The 21,182-nt window shown below is 62.4% G+C and overlaps 3 protein-coding genes across 5 annotated transcripts; 2 read left to right on the forward strand and 1 right to left on the reverse strand.

Moving 5' to 3' along the window:
• The first annotated feature begins 233 nt into the window (after positions 1–233).
• On the forward strand, positions 234–9,386 carry SNX17 (sorting nexin 17). 2 transcript variants are annotated; one of them, XM_062573389.1, is made up of 15 exons: positions 234–382; positions 3,780–3,854; positions 4,366–4,483; positions 4,946–5,010; positions 5,120–5,230; positions 5,677–5,767; positions 5,994–6,081; positions 6,470–6,539; positions 6,646–6,738; positions 6,909–7,112; positions 7,472–7,594; positions 7,719–7,796; positions 7,963–8,037; positions 8,410–8,451; positions 8,543–9,386. In XM_062573389.1, the coding sequence occupies exons 1-15, from the start codon at positions 323–325 to the stop codon at positions 8,660–8,662; spliced, it is 1,413 nt and encodes a 470-aa protein (XP_062429373.1). In that variant the 5' UTR covers positions 234–322; the 3' UTR covers positions 8,663–9,386. The 2 variants fall into 2 exon arrangements, with proteins under 2 accessions (XP_062429373.1, XP_062429374.1); XM_062573390.1 differs by lacking the exon at positions 8,410–8,451.
• A 119-nt stretch (positions 9,387–9,505) lies between these two features.
• ZNF513 (zinc finger protein 513) lies at positions 9,506–12,765 on the reverse strand. 2 transcript variants are annotated; one of them, XM_062571280.1, is made up of 3 exons: positions 12,671–12,765; positions 11,012–11,602; positions 9,506–10,729 (listed from the first exon to the last, which is right to left on the reverse strand). In XM_062571280.1, the coding sequence occupies exons 1-3, from the start codon at positions 12,708–12,710 to the stop codon at positions 9,978–9,980; spliced, it is 1,383 nt and encodes a 460-aa protein (XP_062427264.1). In that variant the 5' UTR covers positions 12,711–12,765; the 3' UTR covers positions 9,506–9,977. The 2 variants fall into 2 exon arrangements, with proteins under 2 accessions (XP_062427264.1, XP_062427263.1); XM_062571279.1 differs by having other exon boundaries at positions 11,012–11,605.
• Positions 12,766–13,163: 398 nt separating this feature from the next.
• Positions 13,164–21,182, forward strand: LOC134139056 (E3 ubiquitin-protein ligase RNF19B-like). The gene is given in 10 exon segments (XM_062573393.1): positions 13,164–13,601; positions 16,928–17,548; positions 18,098–18,288; positions 18,648–18,798; positions 19,245–19,407; positions 19,878–19,992; positions 20,176–20,313; positions 20,671–20,710; positions 20,712–20,827; positions 20,830–21,182. Coding segments are annotated over 9 exon segments (1,416 nt in total). The 5' UTR covers positions 13,164–13,601; positions 16,928–17,102; the 3' UTR covers positions 20,886–21,182.

Consider the following 21,182-nt stretch of genomic DNA (forward strand, 5'->3'; position numbering starts at 1 on the left):
GCACCATTGTGGGGGAGGGGGTGCCGCAGAACTGGCGTCATCACCCGCCGGGCCGCTGTCACCCGGGCGCCACCTCTTTTCCCCCCACCGCCGGCGATGGCTCCGCCCCGGCCGCGCCACCGCGCGGGGCGGGGGTGGGCGGGCGGCGCCATCGCGCGGGGCGGGGGGGGGGCACCGGGCGGTGCCATCGTCCGGGACGGGCGGCGCCATCGCGGCTCCCCGTGGGGCGGCGCCGTGGTGCGCGCGGCAGCCCGACATGGCGGCGCGCGGCAGGTAGCGGCGCGGCGCGGCGCGGCGCGGGGGGCCGCCCGGCACCGGCACCATGCACTTCTCCATCCCCGAGACCGAGACCCGCGCCGGCGACGGCGGCGCCGCCTACGTGGTGAGCGGGGGCGCGGCCTGCCCGCGCGGGGCCCGGTTCGGGCCGCGGCCCGGTTCCGGACCGGCGGGGCCCGGTGGCGGCAGCTCCGCGCTGGGCCCGGCCGGCGCCGCCCTGGACGGGGATGAGCCGCCGCGCGGGGGTGGCTCTGCCGGGCAGGGGTCGCGGTTCGGGGGCAGCCTATGCCCCACGGCCCCCGAGTGGCGGTGGGAAGGGCTTCCGGGGGGTCCCGTCCCCAGCGCGCCTGGGCAGGCCGCAGTGGGGAGATCCCGCTCCCAGGATTCACGAGGGATTCCCGTTCCCGGCTGCCTCGGGGCCTCTGTGCCGAGACCCCATGCCCCAGGGCTCGGGGGGGGGGGCGGTTCAGGGGGGATCTCGTGCCCCACGGCCCTCGGGGCCACCATGGGGAGATCCAGTGTCCAGCCACACGGAGGATCCAGGGGAGTTTTGGGAGGAGATGCTGTGCTGTACTGGCCTGGGGCCCGGGAGGTGGCCGGGGGTGATCCCACTGCCCCAGGGTCCAAGGGGCGTTCATGGGGCAATCCTGCTTCCTGGGGTCTGAAGGGTGGCCGGGGGGCAATTCCGCCATCCCAGGGTCCGAGGGGCGGCCAGGGGTGATCCTGCTGTCCCAGGTCCAAGGGGCATCTGTGGGGCAGTCCTGCCCCCTGGGGTCCAGCGAGTGTCTAGGGGGGTGATCCTACTGTGCGCCCCCCTGCCCCCAGGTCTGGAGGGCGGCCGCGGGGAGCGGAGCATGACGGGCGGGCGGTACAGCGCAGCTCCTGGGCCTCTCCGATAACCCGCTGGAATCCCTGAATCAGCTCCCCAGCTTCCTGGCCCTGCCTCTGTGGTGGCACCTCCGCCCCCAACCAGGAGCACTCGCATCGTACTGGGAATGGCGGAGCAGCTCTGCCCGGGCTGCCTGCGGGTGCCCGGCTGGTGGCCCAGGCCAGGCCCCTCTGGGTGGGATTTCTGCCACTGGGCCATAAGAAGGGAGATATCTCTGTAGGGGCCTGTGGCGGCCCAGCTCTGTGTCGTTGGCTCAGAGGGAAGGGTGCTGAGGGAAGGGTGCTTGTCTCCTGTAGCCATGGCGTGTTGGCTCTGTGTAGCGTTCGGGGGGGACAGGCAGTGGGTCTCCTTTCCAAAGCCTCCATGGGGGCCAGCGAGGATCACTCTGCCTGGGGGCAGCCTGTTGGGCGTTGCCTGCAGGGGATGCTCGGGGCGGTCCGTGCCTCAGGGAGGGAGGCTGTCCCCACTGCCCTGGTGTCACCCACAGCCCTGGTGCCAGCCCTGCAGTGGGCTGGCTGCTGGCCGGAGGCAGCACTGTGGCTGGTCCACCACAGCTGGAGCGCAGCCACGGCCCACCAGCCCATCCATCCCCTGGCTTCCTGTTTTGTTCCTGCACGGTGTGAACGCCCTCAGGGCTTCTTGGCAGCTCCACAGAGGAGCGGGTCCCCAGCATGCCAGCGCAGATGCTGGGCTGAGGCAGCACGCTCGGGGTGCCTTGCACCCCAGCCGGAGCAATCCAGGCCCTAGCAGCACTCGCCTGCTCCGCTCATCTCATGCGGGCTAGCAGGGAGAGTGGTTGGCACGGAGTGGGCTCACCACAGGCTGCAGCTCAGCAAAGGCCCCTCTGGCTGCATGGGCAAGGGGCGGCAGTGGGGACACAGGGAAATGAGTTCAGTGCTGCGTTCCTCTGCTTGCTGTCCGTGGAGAGGGCAGGCTGCATGTGGGCCTCACACAGTGGGGTGCTGGAACGTGTTGTGGTGGCCAGGCGGTCTGCGATGAATTCCTGGCCTTGTGGCAAGGGCTGTCCATGGCCTTGCACCTGCAAGAGGAGGAGGAGGAAGACAAGGCAGGTAGTGGAGCCCAGCCTGCAGCCGCTGGCACTGCGGCACCAGGGATGTCCCAGCCGCATGGTGCCCACTCTCCGGAGCTGGCTGCCAGCTCCTGCTCTGCTGGCAGAGCCCAGCGTGGGTGTCATGCTGGCTGCGGTTTCAGGAGGGCTTTCAGGGGCCTGGAAAATGAGCTGACTGCTGCCTCTCCTCCTTGCTCTGAGGGGTTATCCTTGCACACTGACTTGGGAACACCTGTGTCCATGAGGCTGCAGTGTGGCTCCTTTCCCTCCCTGTGGCTGGGCAGAGGCAGGGTTACACCTCTGTCGTGTCGAACAGACATATCCCTTTAGTGTGGTCATACTTTTTGAGCAGTTTTTACCATATTTACTGAGCTGCAGGTCTGTGCTGATGCTGACTCATCTTTCAATGAGCAATACATGAAAACCCTTCAGCACCTTTATTATACTTATCTGTGTGAGTCCCGAGTGTTTATATGATCCACTCCTCGGTCGCTAAGGTTTGGTCTGTGGCTGCTGACAACAGCTTCCTCAGGTCTGGGTTGTGCTGGAGGGGGCCGGCGGGCGGCTTTGCACAGGAGGCTGTTTGTCATGTGTGCTGGAGTGGCTAGATCACGGCCTTGTGGGGACAGCCATGGAGGTGCCCAGCTCTGTGCTGCCCGTCCCCTGAGCTGCTGGAGACGCTGCCCCTCAAGAGCTGGGAGAAGGCCCCTGGGCCATGTGAAGGGAGGGTGCCCGAGGGGCATGGGCGCTGCAGAGCCGTGCACCTTGGGGCAGCATGTGATGCAAGAGCCCTGGCTGCTGCAGGCAGGATCGTTGTCTGGGCTAGGGTCAGCGCCTGCAAGATGAGTGCAGCTCTTGCAGTGGTACTTGGGGCAGGCAAGGGGAGCCAGCTGGGTCTCGGCTCTTCTTGGGGCACAGGATAGACTGTCCTGTTCGATCCCAGGTCAGGGCAGCGTGGGGCTGACATCCTCACACTGCAGAGCTTCCAGGTCACCCAACTGCGGAGCGGTGTCAGGGGCTGTGCTTGGCAGAGCAGGCCTGGCCTCCTTGGAGCTGCAGGCTCTCCTGGCCTGTTTACAGGGAGTCTTTCCATGGTAACTCAGAGCCAGACGCATCTGAGCCTTTCCAGACAGCATGTCAGAGCTGAGCCGACCCTTGGCTCAGCTCCTGCTGGTGGCTGGAGCAGACTGAGAGCTGAGCCTGGGGCCCGGCTCTTCGTATGTCTGGTCACTTGTGTGCCACCACCTCTCCGAGGGGAGCAGCTGAGCAGAAACGTGCCATTTGATGTCTTGGGCTGGCTTTTCCTGTCATCTCAGAGGGTGCGGGGCCCCTGGTGCCATGTGCCTGTGCCCTGCCCATGGGAGGGGCACTGGGGGTTCCCTGTCCCCCCTGTGACTGGGGGAGCATCGCCCCTTCCTATGCTGCCCTCGTCTCTAGGCCTTCCTGAGCTGGCTTGTGTTCCCACAGCCTGGCAGGCTCTGGGGCCCCTCCGTCCCCAGCACTCACCTGTGAGCACTCAGTTCTGGTGTGCGTCTCTCTCCACAGGCCTACAACATTCATGTGAACGGCGTGTTGCACTGCCGCGTGCGGTACAGCCAGCTCCTGGGGCTACATGAGCAGGTAGGGAGCCTCGAGGGCCCCAGCGGGGGTTGAAGTACTGTGGCAGATCGGCTTCGCCTCGGGGCAGCTCTGCTGGGCCTTGTGGCACTTGCTGCGTTCCGTGCAGGCAAGGTGTTGGATCTTGCGAGTCAGGGCCCAGGCTGGCAGCCTGGTGGGTTGGCTGCTCTCTGGCACTATGGTAGCACTCCAAGTGCTGCCGGAGAGCTGGAGGAGTTGGGCTGCGTGGTGGCTGCCAGTAGGCATGTGCTGTCCAGGGTTGGACCTGCCTGAGCTGAAGCACAGGGCTGGGCGAGTGTCATTTTCTGGTCCTTGGTGTTGGGTGCAGGCATTCTCTCATGCTCTGTGATGTCTTGCCTGAGTTTTTGCAAACTGGCAGGTGCCCATTTGGATGGGGAAAGGGTCATGAGCTCTCTACTCCCTGTGCTGAGGCCTCAGAAACTGCTGGGAAGGGGGGAGTTGGTGCAGTCACCCTCTCCCTATCAGCTCTCATAGCGCTGTGCTCTCTTCCCAGTTAAGGAAAGAGTATGGTGCTAATGTGGTACCAGCCTTTCCTCCAAAGAAGATCTTCACCCTCACCCCAGCAGAGGTAGAGCAACGACGGGAACAACTGGAGAAGTATATGCAGGCTGGTAAGCTGGATGTGCCTCATGCCCCACTCTGCATGCCACAGCTTGCATACCTGCTTCCCTGTCATGGTTGCTCAGGGCACTGCCCAGATCACCGTTCCCACAGCCCAGCTGCCTTCTGGACATAGATTTGTCCTGTTCTCCCACCAAAAGCTCAATTTGCTGTGGCCCATCTTGACATATCCTTGCTGGGTAATATCTGGCCTTGTCTGCTGGATGTCAGCCGGTGAGGAGCAGAACAGGCAGGGCTACTCCTCTGTCCCCAGCCCTTCCCTTTCCCCATGTTACCAAAAGTGGGGACTTGCTGGTGCCTCCAGCTCCAGGGAATCTGTGCGCGCATCCTACACACACATGAATATTCAATCCGGGTACAGTCAGAGGGACTGTGGAGCAGATGGGAAAGGGCAGGGACCTAAGCAAATTCCTATGTGCTGCCTGACTCCTTGTCCACGTTTCATCATCTAGTACGGCAGGATCCAACGCTGGGAGGCAGTGAGATCTTCAACAGCTTCTTGCGCAAGGCCCAGCAGGTGAGGGGATGGGAGCTGCTGGATGTGGCGGGCTGTGGGGGCATCCTGTGCAGGGCATGATGGGCTGTGGTGGATGGGGCTGGGCTGCTAATCCTGTTACTCTCTCCAGGAGACACAGCAAATACCCACAGAGGAGGTGGTGCTGGAAGTGCTGCTCTCCAATGGCCAGAAGGTCAAGGTCACCATCCTTACCTCGGACCAGACGGAGGATGTCCTTGAGGTGCCCAGACTTTTGTGCGGGGCAGGACTAGCCCATCCTGCCAAGCCTGCGACTTCTTACATTTGCAGGATGCGTCCCTCCCCCAGCCTGGCAAGCCATGAGGCAGTCCCCTCACCCTCTCTGCTTTATCTGTACCCCAGAGCAGGGTTGTCTTGGGGGCCAAGGAGCTATGGGGCTGGGTTTGGTGTGCCTGTGCTCCTTCCTGGGCCAAGCTCCATGGTGGGTGGCCCCCAGTTGTTTCATTATGGCAGTGATTCCCCTGGCCCCTGCTTCTCCGCTTGCATTCCCTGCCCTGGCCCCCAGCTCAGCTGAGGCCCTGGCTTCCTGCTGGTAGGAACCACCTCCGATAAAGTACACAGACCGGATCCTGCCATGGGGCTCCCAGGCGAGAACACGGAGGCACTGTCTCGCGGTGGGAAGTGGTGACTTCCTGCTCTTGCCCCCAGGCTGTGGCCTCCAAGCTAGATCTGCCTGATGACCTGGTTGGCTACTTCAGCCTCTTCCTGGTGAGAGAGACTAAGGATGGAGCTTTCTCCTGTGAGTAGAGCGCATTGGTGGCAAACCTGCGAGGGCTGTGGCAAGGCAGCTGCCCTGGGAGGGGGGGGAGCTGTGCCCTGCCCAGGGGCAAGAGCTGCATTCTTGGACCAAGTGGCCCTGCCCCAGGCAGCGGGGGGCTGGCAGGTTCCCCCCATGTGCCCTGGGCAGTGGGGGGCTAGTGGCTTCCCCTGCCCTGAGCCACTGCTGAGCTGCTGTTTCCTTGCAGTTGTGCGGAAGCTGCAGGAGTTTGAGCTGCCATATGTGTCTGTCACCAGCCTGCACAACCCCGAGTTCAGGATCATTCTGCGCAAGAGGTGAGCCACAGAGCCAAGGGGCAGCAACTGCTGGAACAGTGGGAATCGTGTTCAGGGTCTCCCTGCTTTGCGGAGGAAATGCTCCCTTCCCTCCTGCCCTCAAAGCTGATGGGACACTTTGACCACTAGGAACATGCCTGGCCATCCCCAGCAGTGACAGCTGAGGCTTGGCTGCCCTTTCTGGTGGGCCTGGCCCCTGTGCTTTTCCAGAGACAGCACTGTTTCCTTCTAGCAGCTGATGGGGAGGAGTGGTGCACAGGGAGTTGAAGGCTAGCCAGAGGGAGATGGCCATGAGAGCCAGCCCAGCAGCTTGTCACAGCATGTGTAGTGTTCACTCCACTGCTGTTAGGAGATGGGAGATGGGTTGACCCATGTGGTTCCCTTCTAGCTACTGGGACTCCTCCTATGATGATGACGTAATGGAGCATCGTGTGGGGCTGAACTTGCTGTATGCCCAGGTGAGTTCATGCAGCCCAGCTGGGAGGAGAGAAGCACTGGATCCCTCAGCTACCATTGTGCAGGGTCCTTGGGACCAGCTGCTTACCAGCCTCTGCTTGTTGGCAGACGGTGTCGGACATTGAGCGTGGGTGGATCCTTGTCAACAAGGAACAGCACCGGCAGCTCAAGTCCCTGCAAGAAAAAGTCTCAAAAAAGGAGGTAGGGGAGGGTGCGGTGCTCTGTCTGGAGCAGTCCAAGGCACCAGGCTGGCACTGGCACTGCTTCCTTGGGCACCTGTGGTGCCTGTTTCTCGCCTTGGAGAGCTGGGACTGAGGCATGGTTGGAGTGTGGCTCAGTCTTGTACTGAGCTCTCCTGGCTCTACCCACAGTTCATCCGCCTGGCGCAGACCCTGAAGTACTACGGCTATCTCAAGTTCGACCCCTGCATCACCGACTTCCCTGAAAAGGGATGCCACGTCGTTGTCAGTGCTGGCAACAACGAACTCAACTTCCAGGTGCGGCTGCCAAACGAGCAGATCAAGGAAGGCAGCTTCAAGGTCACACGCATGCGGTGCTGGCGGGTCACATCCTCGGTGAGTGCCATTCACCCACGGGGCCCTGGGAAGCGGGGAGGGTGGTTTGAGATCTATCAGGACCCTGCTGTGTGAGGCTGCTCTAGCAGCTCTCCCCAGGGAAGTTGCTGGCTATGTTGTCTGCACCCAACCTGGCTGGCCTGGGGAAAGTCTCAGTTCTGGTCTGGGGCTGCGTGGGGTCATTGGTACAAACACGGATTGAGAAGCTACTGCTGTGAGGAGAACTGATGGTGGTGAAAGGCCATTGCAAATTGGGCAGAGGCTCTGGGGCAGACTCCCAGCCAGGCACCTGCCCTTAATCAGTGCAGGGGTCAGGGAAGTCCTCTGAAAACCTCCAGCCTCAGCATGTGTCTTTGCAGGTACCGATGAGCAATGGTCCCTCAGGGAGCAGCCCAGGGAAGTCAGAGGTGAAGCTGGAGCTGGCTTTTGAATATCTAATGAGCAAGGACCGGCTGCAGTGGGTCACCATCACCAGCCCACAGGTAGGGCTGCCTGCGTGCCAGGCCAGGAGCAAGAGGGCAGGTCTGGGCTCAGTGTGGGGTGGCAGGAGGGCTGTGGGGGTGCAGAGCTGGGCTCCAACAGCCTCATGAAACCTCTCTCTTGCAGGCCATCATGCTGAGCATCTGCCTGCAGTCCATGGTGGATGAGCTGATGGTGAAGAAATCTGGAGGCAGCATCCGCAAGGTGAGGGTTGGGGCTGGAGGCCCTCTCTGGTGGGGGGCATCCTGCCCCAACAACTCCATGGGGGTCTGTGCTCAGCCCCACTCGCTCCTCTTGGGACGGCGCCAGCTGTATTTCAGGAGCTGCCTGTGGGGACCCTGTCAATAAGCTGAGCCTTCTCCCCCTGCAGATGTTTCGCCGGCGGGTCAATGGGGCCCTGCGGCGCTCTGACAGTCAGCAAGCTGTGAAATCGCCACCGCTGCTGGTGAGTGGGACCTTGCTGCCCTGGCAGGGGGAGACTAGTGCTGCTGGGGGCTTTGCTTTGTGCTGGGTAGTGCAGGAGCTTAGTTCCCAGGGGCTCTGAGCAGTGACGCTGGCCTCACTGTGCCTTCCTGGGGCTGGCAGCAGGGAGGGATTAGGTCAGAGAAGAACAGAGCTGCCGTGCCTCCCTCCTGTAGCCCTCAGAAGAGGAGGAGGTCCCAGGCCTGCCCCAGCAACCAGACTCCCTAGAGGAGGGAAGGGCCTTGTTTCTGAAGGGTTAGAGTGATTCCTGGGGGCAGGGAACCAGGAGGGAGGTGGGAAGGGTGGCTGGGGTGTCCTGCTGCCTCAGCCACAGCGTGACTGTGCTGTCCTGCAGGACTCACCTGACGCCTCCAGGGAGCCGGTGGTCAAACTCTCGGTGAGTTGTACGTGGACCTGTTGGATGCTGCCACCCTGAGCCTTGGCAGGCATAAGTAGGGTCTGCCCTAACATGTCTCCCCTTCTTGCAGAGCAAGCTCACCTCAGTCAGCCTGCGAGGGATCAGCCACTCCAGCTCTGCTAACGATGTGGCCGCTAACGACTTCCATGGCAATTATGCCTTTGAGGGCATTGGCGATGAAGACCTGTAGTTGCTCCCCCTTCCCATGGACAGCACTGGCCTGAGGGCCCAAGGGCCTTCGCTGAGGAATGTACAACCTGCAGAAAGGTTGCAATCGACGTGCCTCTCACCTGCTACCATCCACCTTCCCCTGCTCCCGAGGGCTGGGGAGCTCATCCCCAACCCGCCATTGCCTTCAGGATGGGGGCAGCTGAAATCTCCTGCTGCTGGCTTCCAGCCAGGGGGACTGTGCTGGAGCTCAGCCAGGAGGTGGCTCATTCCCAGAGCAGCACCAGCCTGACTTGAGCAGCAGGTCCCGGCCGAGCTCTGGAGCAGGCATCGCAGAGCCTGGCCGAGCTCTGGAGGGCAGAGCTACCCCCCACCTGCCCCAGGAGGGCTTGGGCCACTGCTAGGCCTGGCCCATAGTTTGCCCCTACTGCCACTGTGAGCGACCAGCTGCGTTGGGGGGCAGCTGCCCCGTGGTGGCTGGGGGCAGCAGCCTGGTGCCACCGAGCGGCCCTTGTGAGGCTCCATAATGCCAAATTAGCGTTTAGGTCTCTGCTCAGAAACAGACCGCATTAAACTGTCTCCAGTGGGGCTCTGTGCAGAGCCCTATTTCTAACCCGCTCATAGACTCCAGCGTAATCTAGGCTTGTAACCACGTATCTCCTGCTGCTCAGAACGACCAGAGCATTAATGGACAGTAACTGATGTTTACACACTGCAATGATGATTAAAACGGATCTTGATTGGTACTGGGCTGTCTGTTTGGGGCAGGGGTGGGAGGGGGGCTGCTGTCCCTGCCCATGCACAGTGGCAGCCCTGCGCCTGCCCTTTCCGGGAGCAGAACAATGCCCCCAGGGAGAACAGCAGATAACAAAACTGACTGTTTAATGCTTTTATACACAATATAAATTACACTGACCGGCATGGCAACAGCCACGGAGCCAGTCCTGTTCCCCCCCACCCCATTTTCCCCCAAACTCCGTTTGAGGAAGGCTCTGACAGGCAGGAACAGGGACCCTCCCCAGAGACGCAGCACCACCGCTATAACTGATCGTGGCCATGCTGGCTAGGGTGTACCAGAGCTGGGTAAAACCGCTGGCCACAGCTTTGCCCTGCCCCAAGGCAAAGGGGAAAGGGCTGAAGACCTGGTCCCCACTGCCCCCAGTGCAGCTGGCCCTGAATAAGGCAGTGGAGTTTCTGCCGTCCCTCCCCCAGGGAGGACAGGGCCGCTGCGGCAGGCCCATGGCCGGGATGCCCCACAGCCAAGGCACCCCGGGGTCCCATGCGGGGCCGAGTCCCTCCATGGGGCCAGGTGCCCCTGCGCGGGGCTAAGTGCTGTCTCAGGGCAATGCTGCGCCCACGGCAGGAGGGGCCAAGAGGGCTTTGGCATTGCGTGGATTTACCCAGCTCTCAGCCGTGTGGCCATGGATCTTCTGATGGCGCTTGTAGTTGTCCCAGTGGCCAGTAGTGTAGGGGCAGTCCCGGCACTGGAAGGGCTTCTCGCCCGTGTGCCGCAGCATGTGCCGCTTCAGGTTCATGCTCTGGTTGCAGCTGTAGCTGCAGAGGCTGCACTGGAAGGGCTTGTCACCCGAGTGGATGCGCCCGTGGCGCTTGAGGTTGGCCAGGTTGCCGCAGGCATAGTCACAGAGCTGGCACTTGTAGGGCTTCTCGCCTGTGTGCACTCGCTGGTGCCGCTTCAGGTTATCAAGGTGGGCAGAGGCGTAGGGGCAGAGCGGGCAGGCAAATGGCTTCTCCCCGCTGTGCGTCTTCATGTGCCGTGCCAAGTGGTTGGGGTAGTGGGTGACAAAGGGGCAGAGGCTGCAGGCAAAGCCCTTGTCCCCGGTGCTCTTGCGGGGGCTGGCACCTGGCTCGGTGCCCAGCACTGCCAGGCTGCAGCGCCCACAGACCTGCTCAGCCAGGCCTTCATCCTGCGTGAAGCCGTCGTCCAGCACCAGCCCGCACATGCGGCACGTGAAGGGAAAGAGCAGCTCGGGCAGCGCAGCTGTCTCGTCGCCCCGCAGTCGAGCGCAGCCGGGCAGGAAGGGGCCACTGCCGTTGCCCACGTGCAGGCTCAGTTCCGGCAGCAGCGGCTCTGCAGGACAAACGCAAGCAGGGCCGTAAGCAGGGCAGTGCCGCCTGGGCAGTGCCCAGCTCCGAGGAGCCCCGGCTGCATGCTGGGGAAGATGCTCCCCTGTGGCGCCTGGGGAAGGCAATGGTGCAGTGCAAAGCTGGCGGCAGGTCACATCAGGGGCTTGAGGATGGGTGCTGGGATTGGCATGAAGGTGGGACATGCCCGTGGGGGCAGCAGAGGGGCTGGGTCCCCACCTCCCCCGCCCTGCACCGTGGGGCGCCCCCAGGGCTGGTCCCGCATTACCTGGGTCCTTGTCACGCCGATGCGGCCCCTCGCCTTCGGGCAGGCGGTGACTGAGCATGTGCCGTTTCAGATTGCGGCTCTGGTTGCAGCGGTAGTCGCAGGTGGCACACTGGAAGGGCTTGTCCTGGCTGTGGACTCGTTCGTGGCGCTTGAGATTGCCCAGGCTGCTACAGGCGAAGCTGCAGCATGTGCAGCGGTAGGGCTTCTCCCCCGTGTGCGTGCGCAGGTGGCGGGTCAGGTTCACCAGCTGGGCAGAGGCGTAGGCACACTGCGGGCATGCAAATGGCTTCTCACCGTTGTGTGTCTTCATATGGCGCTTGAGGTGGCTGGAATAGTGGGAGGCGAAGGGGCAGAGCTGGCAGGAGTAGACGATGCGCTGGCTGCGGCCCCCCTCAGCACCTGCGCACTGTAGGCAGCTCTGCCCCAGGCTGGCGGCCAGCTGCAGCCCACACTGGCGGCAGGGCAGTGCTGTGGGGCTGGGCTCCCCCCCTTCCTCAGGGTCGCTCTCCACGCTCAGCTGCTGGTAGCCAGAGGAGCAGTCGTCGTCGCTCAGCGCGTAGGCTGGGATGGCGATCTTCCCCACCAGCGTGTCTGCTGGGAACAGTGCAGAGATGGGACAGTGTCAGCATGCAGCTGCTCCAGATGAAGCCCCTCTGTGCTACCGGCCCTGGCAGCAGGCAGCACCAGCCAGCTCGGAGACGGCATGAGCCTGACGAGGGCTGCTGCGGCCAGGCGAGCACTGGGGGGCCGCATCCGCCCTGGCAGTGCCCAGGCGCAGCCCCAAAGCACCGCATGCCCTCAACAGCAACGTCAGCATAAGGAGGAGCACAGCCATGGCCTGTCCCAGAAACCCCCGGGGGCCCTGTCCCCTGGTGCTGTGGCTGGCTGAGCCCATCGGCCCACGGCCCTCTGGCATCGGCACTTCTGGGCCAGGGCCAGGGGTGGGGTGGCAGTGGGGAGGCGTTGAGCATGGCTCGCAGCACCTGGCCTGCGGGAGGGAGCACACGTCCCCTAGCAGCTCCTGGAGCCCCACAAAGTGCAGAGCAAAAGGGGGCATCCGTAGCAGCCTCACTCGAGCTAGAGGAATGCCATAGTCCTGCCTTGCATCCCGCGGAGGGACTCTGGGCTTCACAAGTGCTGTGCCTGTGGCCCCAGCTCGAGGACACGTCCTTGTGTCCAGGATGGCTCTCCCGAGCTTGGCACCGCAGCCCCCAGGTGCCGGTGCTGCTCCCTGGCCGGGCCGGGGGCTGAGAGCAGCAAGGTGCGTGTCGGCCACCGCGCTGCACAGAGAGCGCCCGAAGCGCGGGGCGGCGTCAGCGCTCTCGGGCGCCCCAGGCCATTACCGGGGTCACAGCGGCAGCAGGACCCAGGGAGCCGTCACCGCGAGGACGCCGGGCGCGGCCGTTGCCGGGCCTGGGTCGTTACCACGGGAGATGCCGGGCGCGGCCGTTGCCGGGCGATCGCCGAGGCGCGCTGCTGGATTCCCGCGGCAGCAGTATCGGGGCGGCCCGCACCGGGGGGAGGCCGCTCGCAGGCCCGCGGCCCAGTAGCAGGTCTCCGCGCAGGGGCAGCGCCAGCGCCGCTCCCGGCGCCGCCGCCGTCTCGGGGGCCGCCCCTGGGTCCACCGCAACCCGCCAAGCGCCGCCGCCGCGCACTCACCCTTCACCGGCTGCGGGTGGCTCTGCTTCCGCCGGGGCATCGTGGCGGGCCCGGCCCGGCCCCGCCGCCCCCGCCAGCCAGGGGCGGCCGCCGCCGCCCCGCCTCAGCCCCGGGTACTTCCACTTCCGGCCGCCGCCGGGGCCGGGCCAGCGGCGGAAGCGGGCGCGGCGCCCCGGAAGTGAACGCGGCCGGCCGGAAGTGTGCACTGGGTCCGCCACCGCCCGGCTCCCCGCCGAGCGCCCGGAGCGCGGGCGGCGGGCGCGGGGCCGTGGTCCCGGCATGCGGCGGGGAGGGCCGGGGCCGCCGAGGGGCGCGGAGTGGGAGAGACAGGCAGGGCCCGCGGCGGAGCGGGCGTCCCGGGGGAGAGGGCAGGTGCACGGGGACGGGGCAGGGGCAGGCAGGGACATGGGGCAGCTCCCCGGGATGGGGCAGGGTCATGGGGGATGGGGCAGGGTCCCCGGAACTGTGGCTGCGGCAGGGGTCTGGGGGAACCGTGGTCCCTGCAGAGGGTGGAGAAGTGGAGATGGGTGTGAAGGGGCAGGGCTGCATGGCAGAAGAGTGGCAGCGAGTCCCTGTGGCGCTGGTTGGGCAGGAGTGGCTGGGGCAGATCTGGGTGGCGACTGCGACTCTCCAAGCTAAGGGCATCGCAAGTGGGTGGCATTATTGGGGCTGCAAGGCCCCAAGGGCAGGGTGGTGAGAGCGTGAGGAGACAGCCAGAGTGGAGACACGAGGGGCTGCTGGGATAGGGATCTGTTCCTGTGGGGCCAGCGGCCACCACTCCCATGTTCTGGCACTGATCGTCTCTGTGCCTATGTGTTACCGAGGGTGGCCACAGCACTCTCCTCCTCTACGCAGTGAGGCATGGCCCAGATCCCAGCTGCTGGAGAGTCGCAGGATGCCCCGCAAGCCCCCTCAGCGGGGAAGGAGCTCGGTGAGTCGTGTGCTGACATCTGTCAGAGCCCTGTGCAGGGCTGTGGCACCTGTGGCCTGCCTTGTGGCTGCCTGTGTGCCCTCAGCCCTGTGTAGTGGCTGTCCGCCTGCAGAGAGGGGGTAGTGCTGGCCAAGGGACCTGCTCTGTTTGGTGGAGCAGGAGCAGGACTGGCGCTGATGAGGCACAAGGGATTCTTGCCAGGCAATTTTTGAAGTCAAGGGTCTGTGCAGTGTTGAGGAGCACACGGCTCACGGGACCTGGCTGTGCAGCGAGCAAGCAGCTTGTTCAGGCAGGATGACCAGAGGAGGGAGGTGGCGACAAAGTGCCAGAGGCAGAGGCTGAGACTCAGCTTTCCTGTTTCCGGTGCAAAGAGGCTCCTGCAAAGCTCTGGAGGCTCTGAGGATACCAGCAGAGAATGTCCCAGGTGGTCAAAGAGGCCGAGTCACTGCAGGATGAGAGGGTGGGGTGTGCATCTGGCACTTGGGTAACAGCGAGCAACAGTGCATCTTTCACCATCGTGGTGTTTCTGGTGTTGGGTTCCTTTTGCCCTGGATGAGGGATCTGGGGCTGTTGGGAGTGCAGGGAGGGGCTCACAGTCCTCCTGTGCTCTGATCTCTGGAAGTAGCTGAGGATCCTTGAGGAATACAGCAAGCCCAGCCACGAATCAGATTGCTTGGGGAGGTTGTGCTGTCTCCATCCTTGGGCATTTTTAAGGCTTCACGAGATGAAGCCCGAGGCAACCGTTTCTGTCCCCAGAGTTACCCTGCTTTGGGCAGGAGGTTGGACTAGAGGTCTCCTTAGGCCCCTTCCCACCTAAATTATCCTGTGATGACGCCCACAGGCAACACTGTTCTCTCTGCCTGCTGCTAGGTTGCTTCCCATGGCTGGGTGTGAGAAGAGAGGCAGCTGTAGCGCGGGACCAGGAGCGGCCTTGTGGTGGGGCATTGTAGCAGGTCCGTAGCTCCTCTACCAGTTACCGCAGCTCCTCAGCCATTACCTCTGCCAGGCTAATGCTTGTGGTCACAACTCTTTCAAGGACCACAGAGTCAAGCCCTGTCACCTGGTGTGCCTTGTAGGGCCAGTGGGCAACGGGCCCCCATGTGATGGAGCTTGTGATTTCTTTTGGCATGCAGAGATGTGTGTCAGGGGCAGCAGCTCTGCTACCAACTTCGCTGTTCACATGGTCACCCCCTTTGAGGTGTGGATCCCTGCCCCAGAGCGGATCCCCATCTGTTGGCCCCGTTCTGTCCTCTCTGCAGCTCTCGTAATAGAGCCCTGTTTGATGTGTCTGAGTGTCGGCACGTGCGGCTGCCCTGCGATGCCATGAGTTACCACTGTTCAGGCTGTTCACGGACATGTTTTGTTTATTTCCAGGGTGCCAAGGGAGTCAAAGGTGTTGGGCCTCGCGGTGGTCCCCAGGGAGCCGCACCACTCCCTGTTGTCAGCAATGTTTCCCCATTGACAGGTGCCGGAGGGGCCAGTCTGATCTCTGCCAGTGATTGTCACTGTGCTGTGCAGCCATGGCTGTTCAGACAGCACATTGCAGGCCTGATGCAGGAGCCATGCAGTCATGGGGTGACTCTGTAGGTCAGACACGTTCGTGGCATTGGCACAGCGATTGCTGCTGTTCCAGTTCTGGCTCCTGCTGTCCTGCCAGCCAAAGCCTGCTGTGGCAGCAGTGGTCACCCCCATCCCACTGCCCTCCGTGCAGCTGGAGTGCCTTCTTTCCCCTCACCTTCTGCAGCACCTCTTGCTCCCTAACAACAGTTTAAATCAAATCTCAGCCTAGTTTCCATGGGCTCTTCAGTTACCACCTCACTAGAAAGTGCCTTGTTGCCCAAGGTGATGCGGTGCAGCACCTCACTCATTCCCGGCAGAACACATGTTATTAAACTCCCTGGTCTTGCATAACATTTGCCTCTTTTAGTGCTGATGTGTCTGCTGTATTGGCTATACTAAAAGGCAAAAACCCAACAGGGATGGTTAGAGGTGGAGGGATACAGTAATGCTGTGGAGCTGTGAATTGGGGTGCCGCTATATGGGATGTAGAGAAGGGCAGAGCAAGCAGCATGGTGGAGTGACTGGTGCTGGAGTCGGGAGGGATTGTGGTGTGTGACCCCGGACAAATGTGAGCTGATTGTGAGAGATTTGGCTTCTCCCTTCTGTAACTGCTCAGCTCCTGGTCATTTAGTTAACCGGCACTTGAGTCATTTGGTCATCTGTTTTACGAACTACACAGCTGCTTGGGCAATGCAGAATGTAGAGAAGGACTGATTAGAGATTCTTGCTTCCCATGAGGCCTCAAGTCCTTCTGTCCTGGGTTGCAGGACACGTGGGAGGAGCTGCCTCTTCCCAGGGTGGTTTAGAACTGAACCTTTGTGGAGGAAACCATTTCTCTGTCAAAGTGAGACATTCTCTGCTCTGCTGTGAGTGCTGTGAGCTAACCCTGAGGAGGAGTGAGCAAAGGCAGGTTTGATTTGCCCATGAGCTTTTTGATTTACCTCCAGATAGTCATTGCTAGGGGCTTCCTTATGCAGACCAGGCTGAGGAGCTTGTTGCATCTGCAGTGACAAGCGTTGGCTTCCAGATGGGCTCTCTGTGGCTGTGGGGCACTTAAACTTCAGTGGAAAGTCAAAGCTTCAGACTGTTTTTGCTTGGAGAGGAAAGCAGTGGAGACTTGGGTGGTAAAGATATGTGATTAATTATAAAGTTCTTTCTACAAACTGACTGCCAGTGTTCACTGCCACCTTCTTTGCAAAGACCACTGTTTTTTCAGACCAGGGGAATTTGGGTGGTCCTGTGTCTCGATATCAGTGCTGAACTGAAGGGGACAGGATGGAGCAGAACAGAGCTGGTGCAGGAGCAGGCAGGTGGCTGGGGACAGGCTGTGGCTGCATGGCCCAGGGTCAGCCTGCAGGGCTATAGGTCAGTGTGGGTTATAGGAGATGTTCATGACCCATCAGAGGAGGGAGGGTCTGGGGCATGAGACTGAAATCCCTGTGCTGCAGGGCTTCTGCCAGGCTCAGGGCACTGCTGACAGGGCTGGCCCTGATGCTGCAGACCCACAGGGCTGGCTGGCTGGTACTGGGCCAGTCTAGGGGCTGTGGAGAGCACCGTGCTTTGCTTTGGCCTATGCTGGGGCTGTGGAGTGTTATCCTTGTGGGCTGCCCTGGGCCTGGCAGGGCAGCAGGGCCTGTCAGCAAGGTGGGAGAACGTTGCCACAGCTTGGTTTTGGTGCTGTAGGGCAGGGGGTTCTCACAGGTGCTGAGGGCCCATTCCCATGTCCATAGCCCCAGAGCTCACTCTCATGTGTGGTTCTTTTGCAGGCTGACCAACGCCGATGCTGCGGCAGGAGATGGTTCAGCTGTTGCCTGTAGGGATGCAGGCTCCAAGGCCCGGATAGGAGCCCAGCTGGCCAGCCATGGGGCCCTGCTGGGGCTGGCCTCTCTCTGCTACCCCCCGTGGCCTGACAGTGGCCAGCATCTGCCCTGAGGTGCCACCATGAAGCGGCCCACACTGGTGTCTGGGCTTCTCCGTGTCCTGGGCTTCTTTGGGCAGAAGCCGCAGGTTGTCAGGGAGATGTCTTCAGAGCTGAAGCCAGAGCTGGGGGGCCCTGAGGAGATCCACATCACGCTGCCCATGAGTGATGATGGGGAGCTGGTGGAGTGCCCCCTGTGCTTGCTGCCCCAGCCACCCGAGGCCTTCCCCACACTGGCCTCCTGTGCCCACCACTCGTGCCGGGCCTGCCTGGAGCAGTACCTGCTCATTGCTGTCAGTGAGAGCTGCGTGCAGGTGGCCTGCCCACACTGCCCTGCCACGCTCCAGCCTGCTGACATCCACTGCCTCCTGGCAGACCCCATTCTCTGCAACAAGTACGAGGAGTTTCTCCTGCAGCGGCTGCTTGTGGCTGACTCCAGCACCTGCTGATGCCCTGCACCTGACTGCAGGTGACCAGCTGACCCCTCACGTGGGGCCAGGGCCCTGGGGATGGCGTGGGGGGCCTCCCTGCTCTGTGCAGGCACTTCTGGAAATGCACCTGAGGAGGTGATGGGCTTCACCAGCTGGGAGCTGGTGTATAGCAGACTACGTGTACCCTGTGAGCCTTTTCCATGCTCCACCTTCCTTTGCCTTGATCCCATGTGTGGTTGGGCCTGCTCACAGAGACATGGCAGTTCCTGGCTACAGAGCCTGGGCTGCTGCGTTACCCATGGGGATCAGAGCTCTCCCCATGAGCCCATCTGTGCTGGGCCATTGCATCGGGCTGTAGGGGGGTGGCGAGTGCTGCATGGGGAGGGCTTTGCTGCAGCAATCAAGCTGGTGGGGCTGGCAACTGGCTCTCCTGCCAGCTGGCTGCAGCCCCCTGCTGCAGTGCAGTGCGGAGAGAGGACCTGCCCTTGTGTGGGTTGCTGTGCCAGGGATGGGAACAACTGAATACTGTGCAGTGATGTGGATGGGGACTGCCAGACCCTATCTTGCTGACTGTGCTCTCCCCACAGCTACGCTGTCATTGCCTATGGCTGCGCTGAGTGTCTGCGCCTTACCTGCGAGCGCAAGGGCTGTGGCACTGAGTTCTGCTACCACTGCTGGCAGCCCTGGCACCCCGATGGTCCATGCAAGCTGGTGCCATGAGCCCCCAACTTGGCCGCTCCCTCGGCACAGCTTGTCCACCAGGAGGACACAGCCCATGGTGAGACCCTGGCCCATGGTGGGAGCGAGTAGGGCAGGGAGTAGGGAGCTGGCACCACCACTGGTCTCATGCTCTCCCCTATTTGTGGCAACTCTGGAGCCAAGACGTACTGGTCCCCATGAGCTGCCTCTGCATGGGGCTGCCTAGCCCCTGTGCTAGGTGCTCAAGCTGGGGATGTGGAGCAGGGCCTTGCTGTGCTGATGGTGCCTAACTCACCCTGGCACCTGTGTCAGTGCCAGGCAGTGTCTGCCTGGACAGACCCTGGCTGGGTGATGGCGAGGGCCAGCAATCCCAGCACAGCGCATGGAGATGGAGCTGCACTGTCCATCCCATCCCATCCCATCCATCTCCCTTGCCAGCAGAGGCTGAGGACATCAAGGCCTGTCCCTACTGTGGTGCCTTCATCATGAAGATCAATGGCGGGAGCTGCAACCGCATGAACAGCACCATTTGTGGCTGTCTCTTCTGCTGGCTCTGCCTGCGGGAGATCTCTGATGTGCACTTCCTGAGGTCAGCGCGGGGCTCGGGGGCTGTTGAGAGCCATGGGGCTGGGTGAGGGACCTACTAGGAGCTGAGGTGTGCATTGGGGTTGCTGTGAGGCTGGGGGAACAGCTGTGGGGCTGAGCTGTGAGAGCTGGGGGCTCTACTGGGAGCTGTGGGGCTTAGCTGGGGGACAGGGAAGCCCTGCTCACAGTCAGGGCTGTGGGGCTTACTGGGCTGTGGGGCCGGGTGGGCTGTCAGCATCCATAGGCCAGGGCTGGTGGCTGGAGCACAGGAGCAGGTGGGCTCAAGGCCATGCTCGCAGTCTGCAGGGTGAGGGCAGCTTCTGGGTAAGTGGTGCTGCTGCTGCTTCCCACTGCCCCGTGGGTCTTGCCCCAGTGCCAGGGACAGGCTGTGCAGGTGTCTGGCTGTCCTGCTGCAGGAACCACAGGGTAAGCCCCACTCTGTCCTCACAGCCCCTCTGGCTGCACCTTCTGGGGAAAGCAGCCCTGGTCTCAGACCCGGAAGATCCTGTGGCAGCTGGGCATGGTGCTGGGGGCACCCATGGTGATCTCCCTTGTGGCAGGGATTGCTGTCCCTGTCATCACCATCAGGATCCCCATCTACATGGGTAGGAAGGTACTGGCAAGGGGCCTTAGGATCCCTGTAGTCCCACTCCCCACTGAGCCCTGGTGGCTCCAGGTGGATACCCAGCGCTCACCACTGCCCGCAGCATGTCCCTATGCCATCCCTCTCTCCCCATAATCGCTGCTTGTGGGATCTCTCTCCTGCTGGCCCCAATACCCTTCCCCAGGGAGGATTCCTGTCTCCCACCTCTGTGGGAATGGTGGACACAATCCTGAGGTGGTAGGCCTGAAGAGGTACGGGCCTGGTGGGTGAGAGGAGGAGGAGGAGGTCTAGGGGATTTTTCCAGGGACACATTAACTGTGGTGGCTGCACTGTCATAGCTGCCTGCGGCGGGGGAGTTGGAGGGGGTGTCTGGGAACCTCCATCTCCAGCTGGAGCTCTGCCAGAGCCTTGGGAACCGGGACATGGCCTGTGGACTGAGCTCCTCTACAGCACCCCTGCACCTGCTCTCACTTCTCAAGGTGCTTGGCCGGAGCCGGAAGAGCAGACTGTTAGGGTGCCAGCAGTGCCTTTCTATCACCAGCAGTGTCCTCCTGTCTCTCTTTGTGTCCCCCATAATCATGGCCGACACAGTTGGTAAGTGCCGCTGGCTAGGGCTGGAGGGCCCTGCCCAAGTCTTAAAGAGCCTGGGGCTGCCATAGAGCATCTCATCAGGGTTAGTCGGAGAGCTGGGATGCCAGGATGGTGCAGAGGGGGCAGGCAGGGAGGAGAGGGGGGGGATGCCAGCAGGTGCCAGGCACTAGCTGCATCTACCCACAGGAGTTGGTGTGCCCCTGATGCTCGCCTACATCTATGGGGTTGTGGTGCTGTCACTGTGTCGGAGCCGCTGGGGCTGTGGTGGCAGCCATGGCCAGCCAGGAGACCTTGGCATGGTGGAGCTGGAGAACATGATCAAACGTGAGTCCTGCACTGCTGGCTACCCGCTGGCTTGTGCCCTGCATGGGGGCTGCACAGCCTGTGGTCCTGCTCATGGTTCTGTGGCTGTGACAGCTCTGGTGCTGGGAACCTGTGTCCTGCCAGGGCTAGAGGGCCCTGTTCTGCCCTGGGAGGTACTGTGCAAACCCCTGTTCTGGTAGAGAGGCTGCAACTGGCAGGACACAGTGACCCACTGGTTCTGGGCACAGGGCAGGTGCTGCCCAGGGTGGTTTGGAGTAGTTTGTATCCAAACCCTGCCAAGAGCCTGCAGGACTGTGCTGCTCGCTGTTCCTGTGGGTTTCTCTTCTGTGTGCTCAGTGGTGTTTCTTCCTTTGCCAGTGAACCAGCTGTGGTTGGTGCTGCCCAGCCCCTGGGGGGCCTGTGGCTGGCTGCAGGGAAGGTGTCAACATCAAAGTGGAGGTGGAGATCGAAGTGGTGCTGCACCCTGGCCATGAGCAGAGCCTGTGCAGCGCCCTGTCTGGGCAAAGTCTCTCTGGGGCTCCCTAGGTGGCACCAGCAAGGGGTGCAGCACAGCAGGTGGCCCAGCAGAGTGAGGACTGTGGCTGAGGCCTGGGCAGCACTGAGCAACGAGACCCTCCCTGACCACAGAGGCCTTTTCTGGGCTCCCACTCACACTGACTTGAAGATCACACATGCTCCCAGGGCAGAGCTCGGTGCTGTGAGTGCAGGCACCACAAGCCCCGTGCACTGGGTTCCAGCCAACCCCTGGCAGGGCAGGCTCTCACAGGGCTCTCAGCGCCACCAGCCCTGTACCATCTCTGCTGAGGCAGCCTTGAGCACTGGCACCGCTAGAAAATAAATGTAGTTGCTGAGGGCACGTGTCCTGCAGC

Source organism: Rhea pennata, chromosome 3, assembly GCF_028389875.1.
Source record: "Rhea pennata isolate bPtePen1 chromosome 3, bPtePen1.pri, whole genome shotgun sequence".
Taxonomy (NCBI): Eukaryota; Metazoa; Chordata; class Aves; order Rheiformes; family Rheidae; genus Rhea; species Rhea pennata.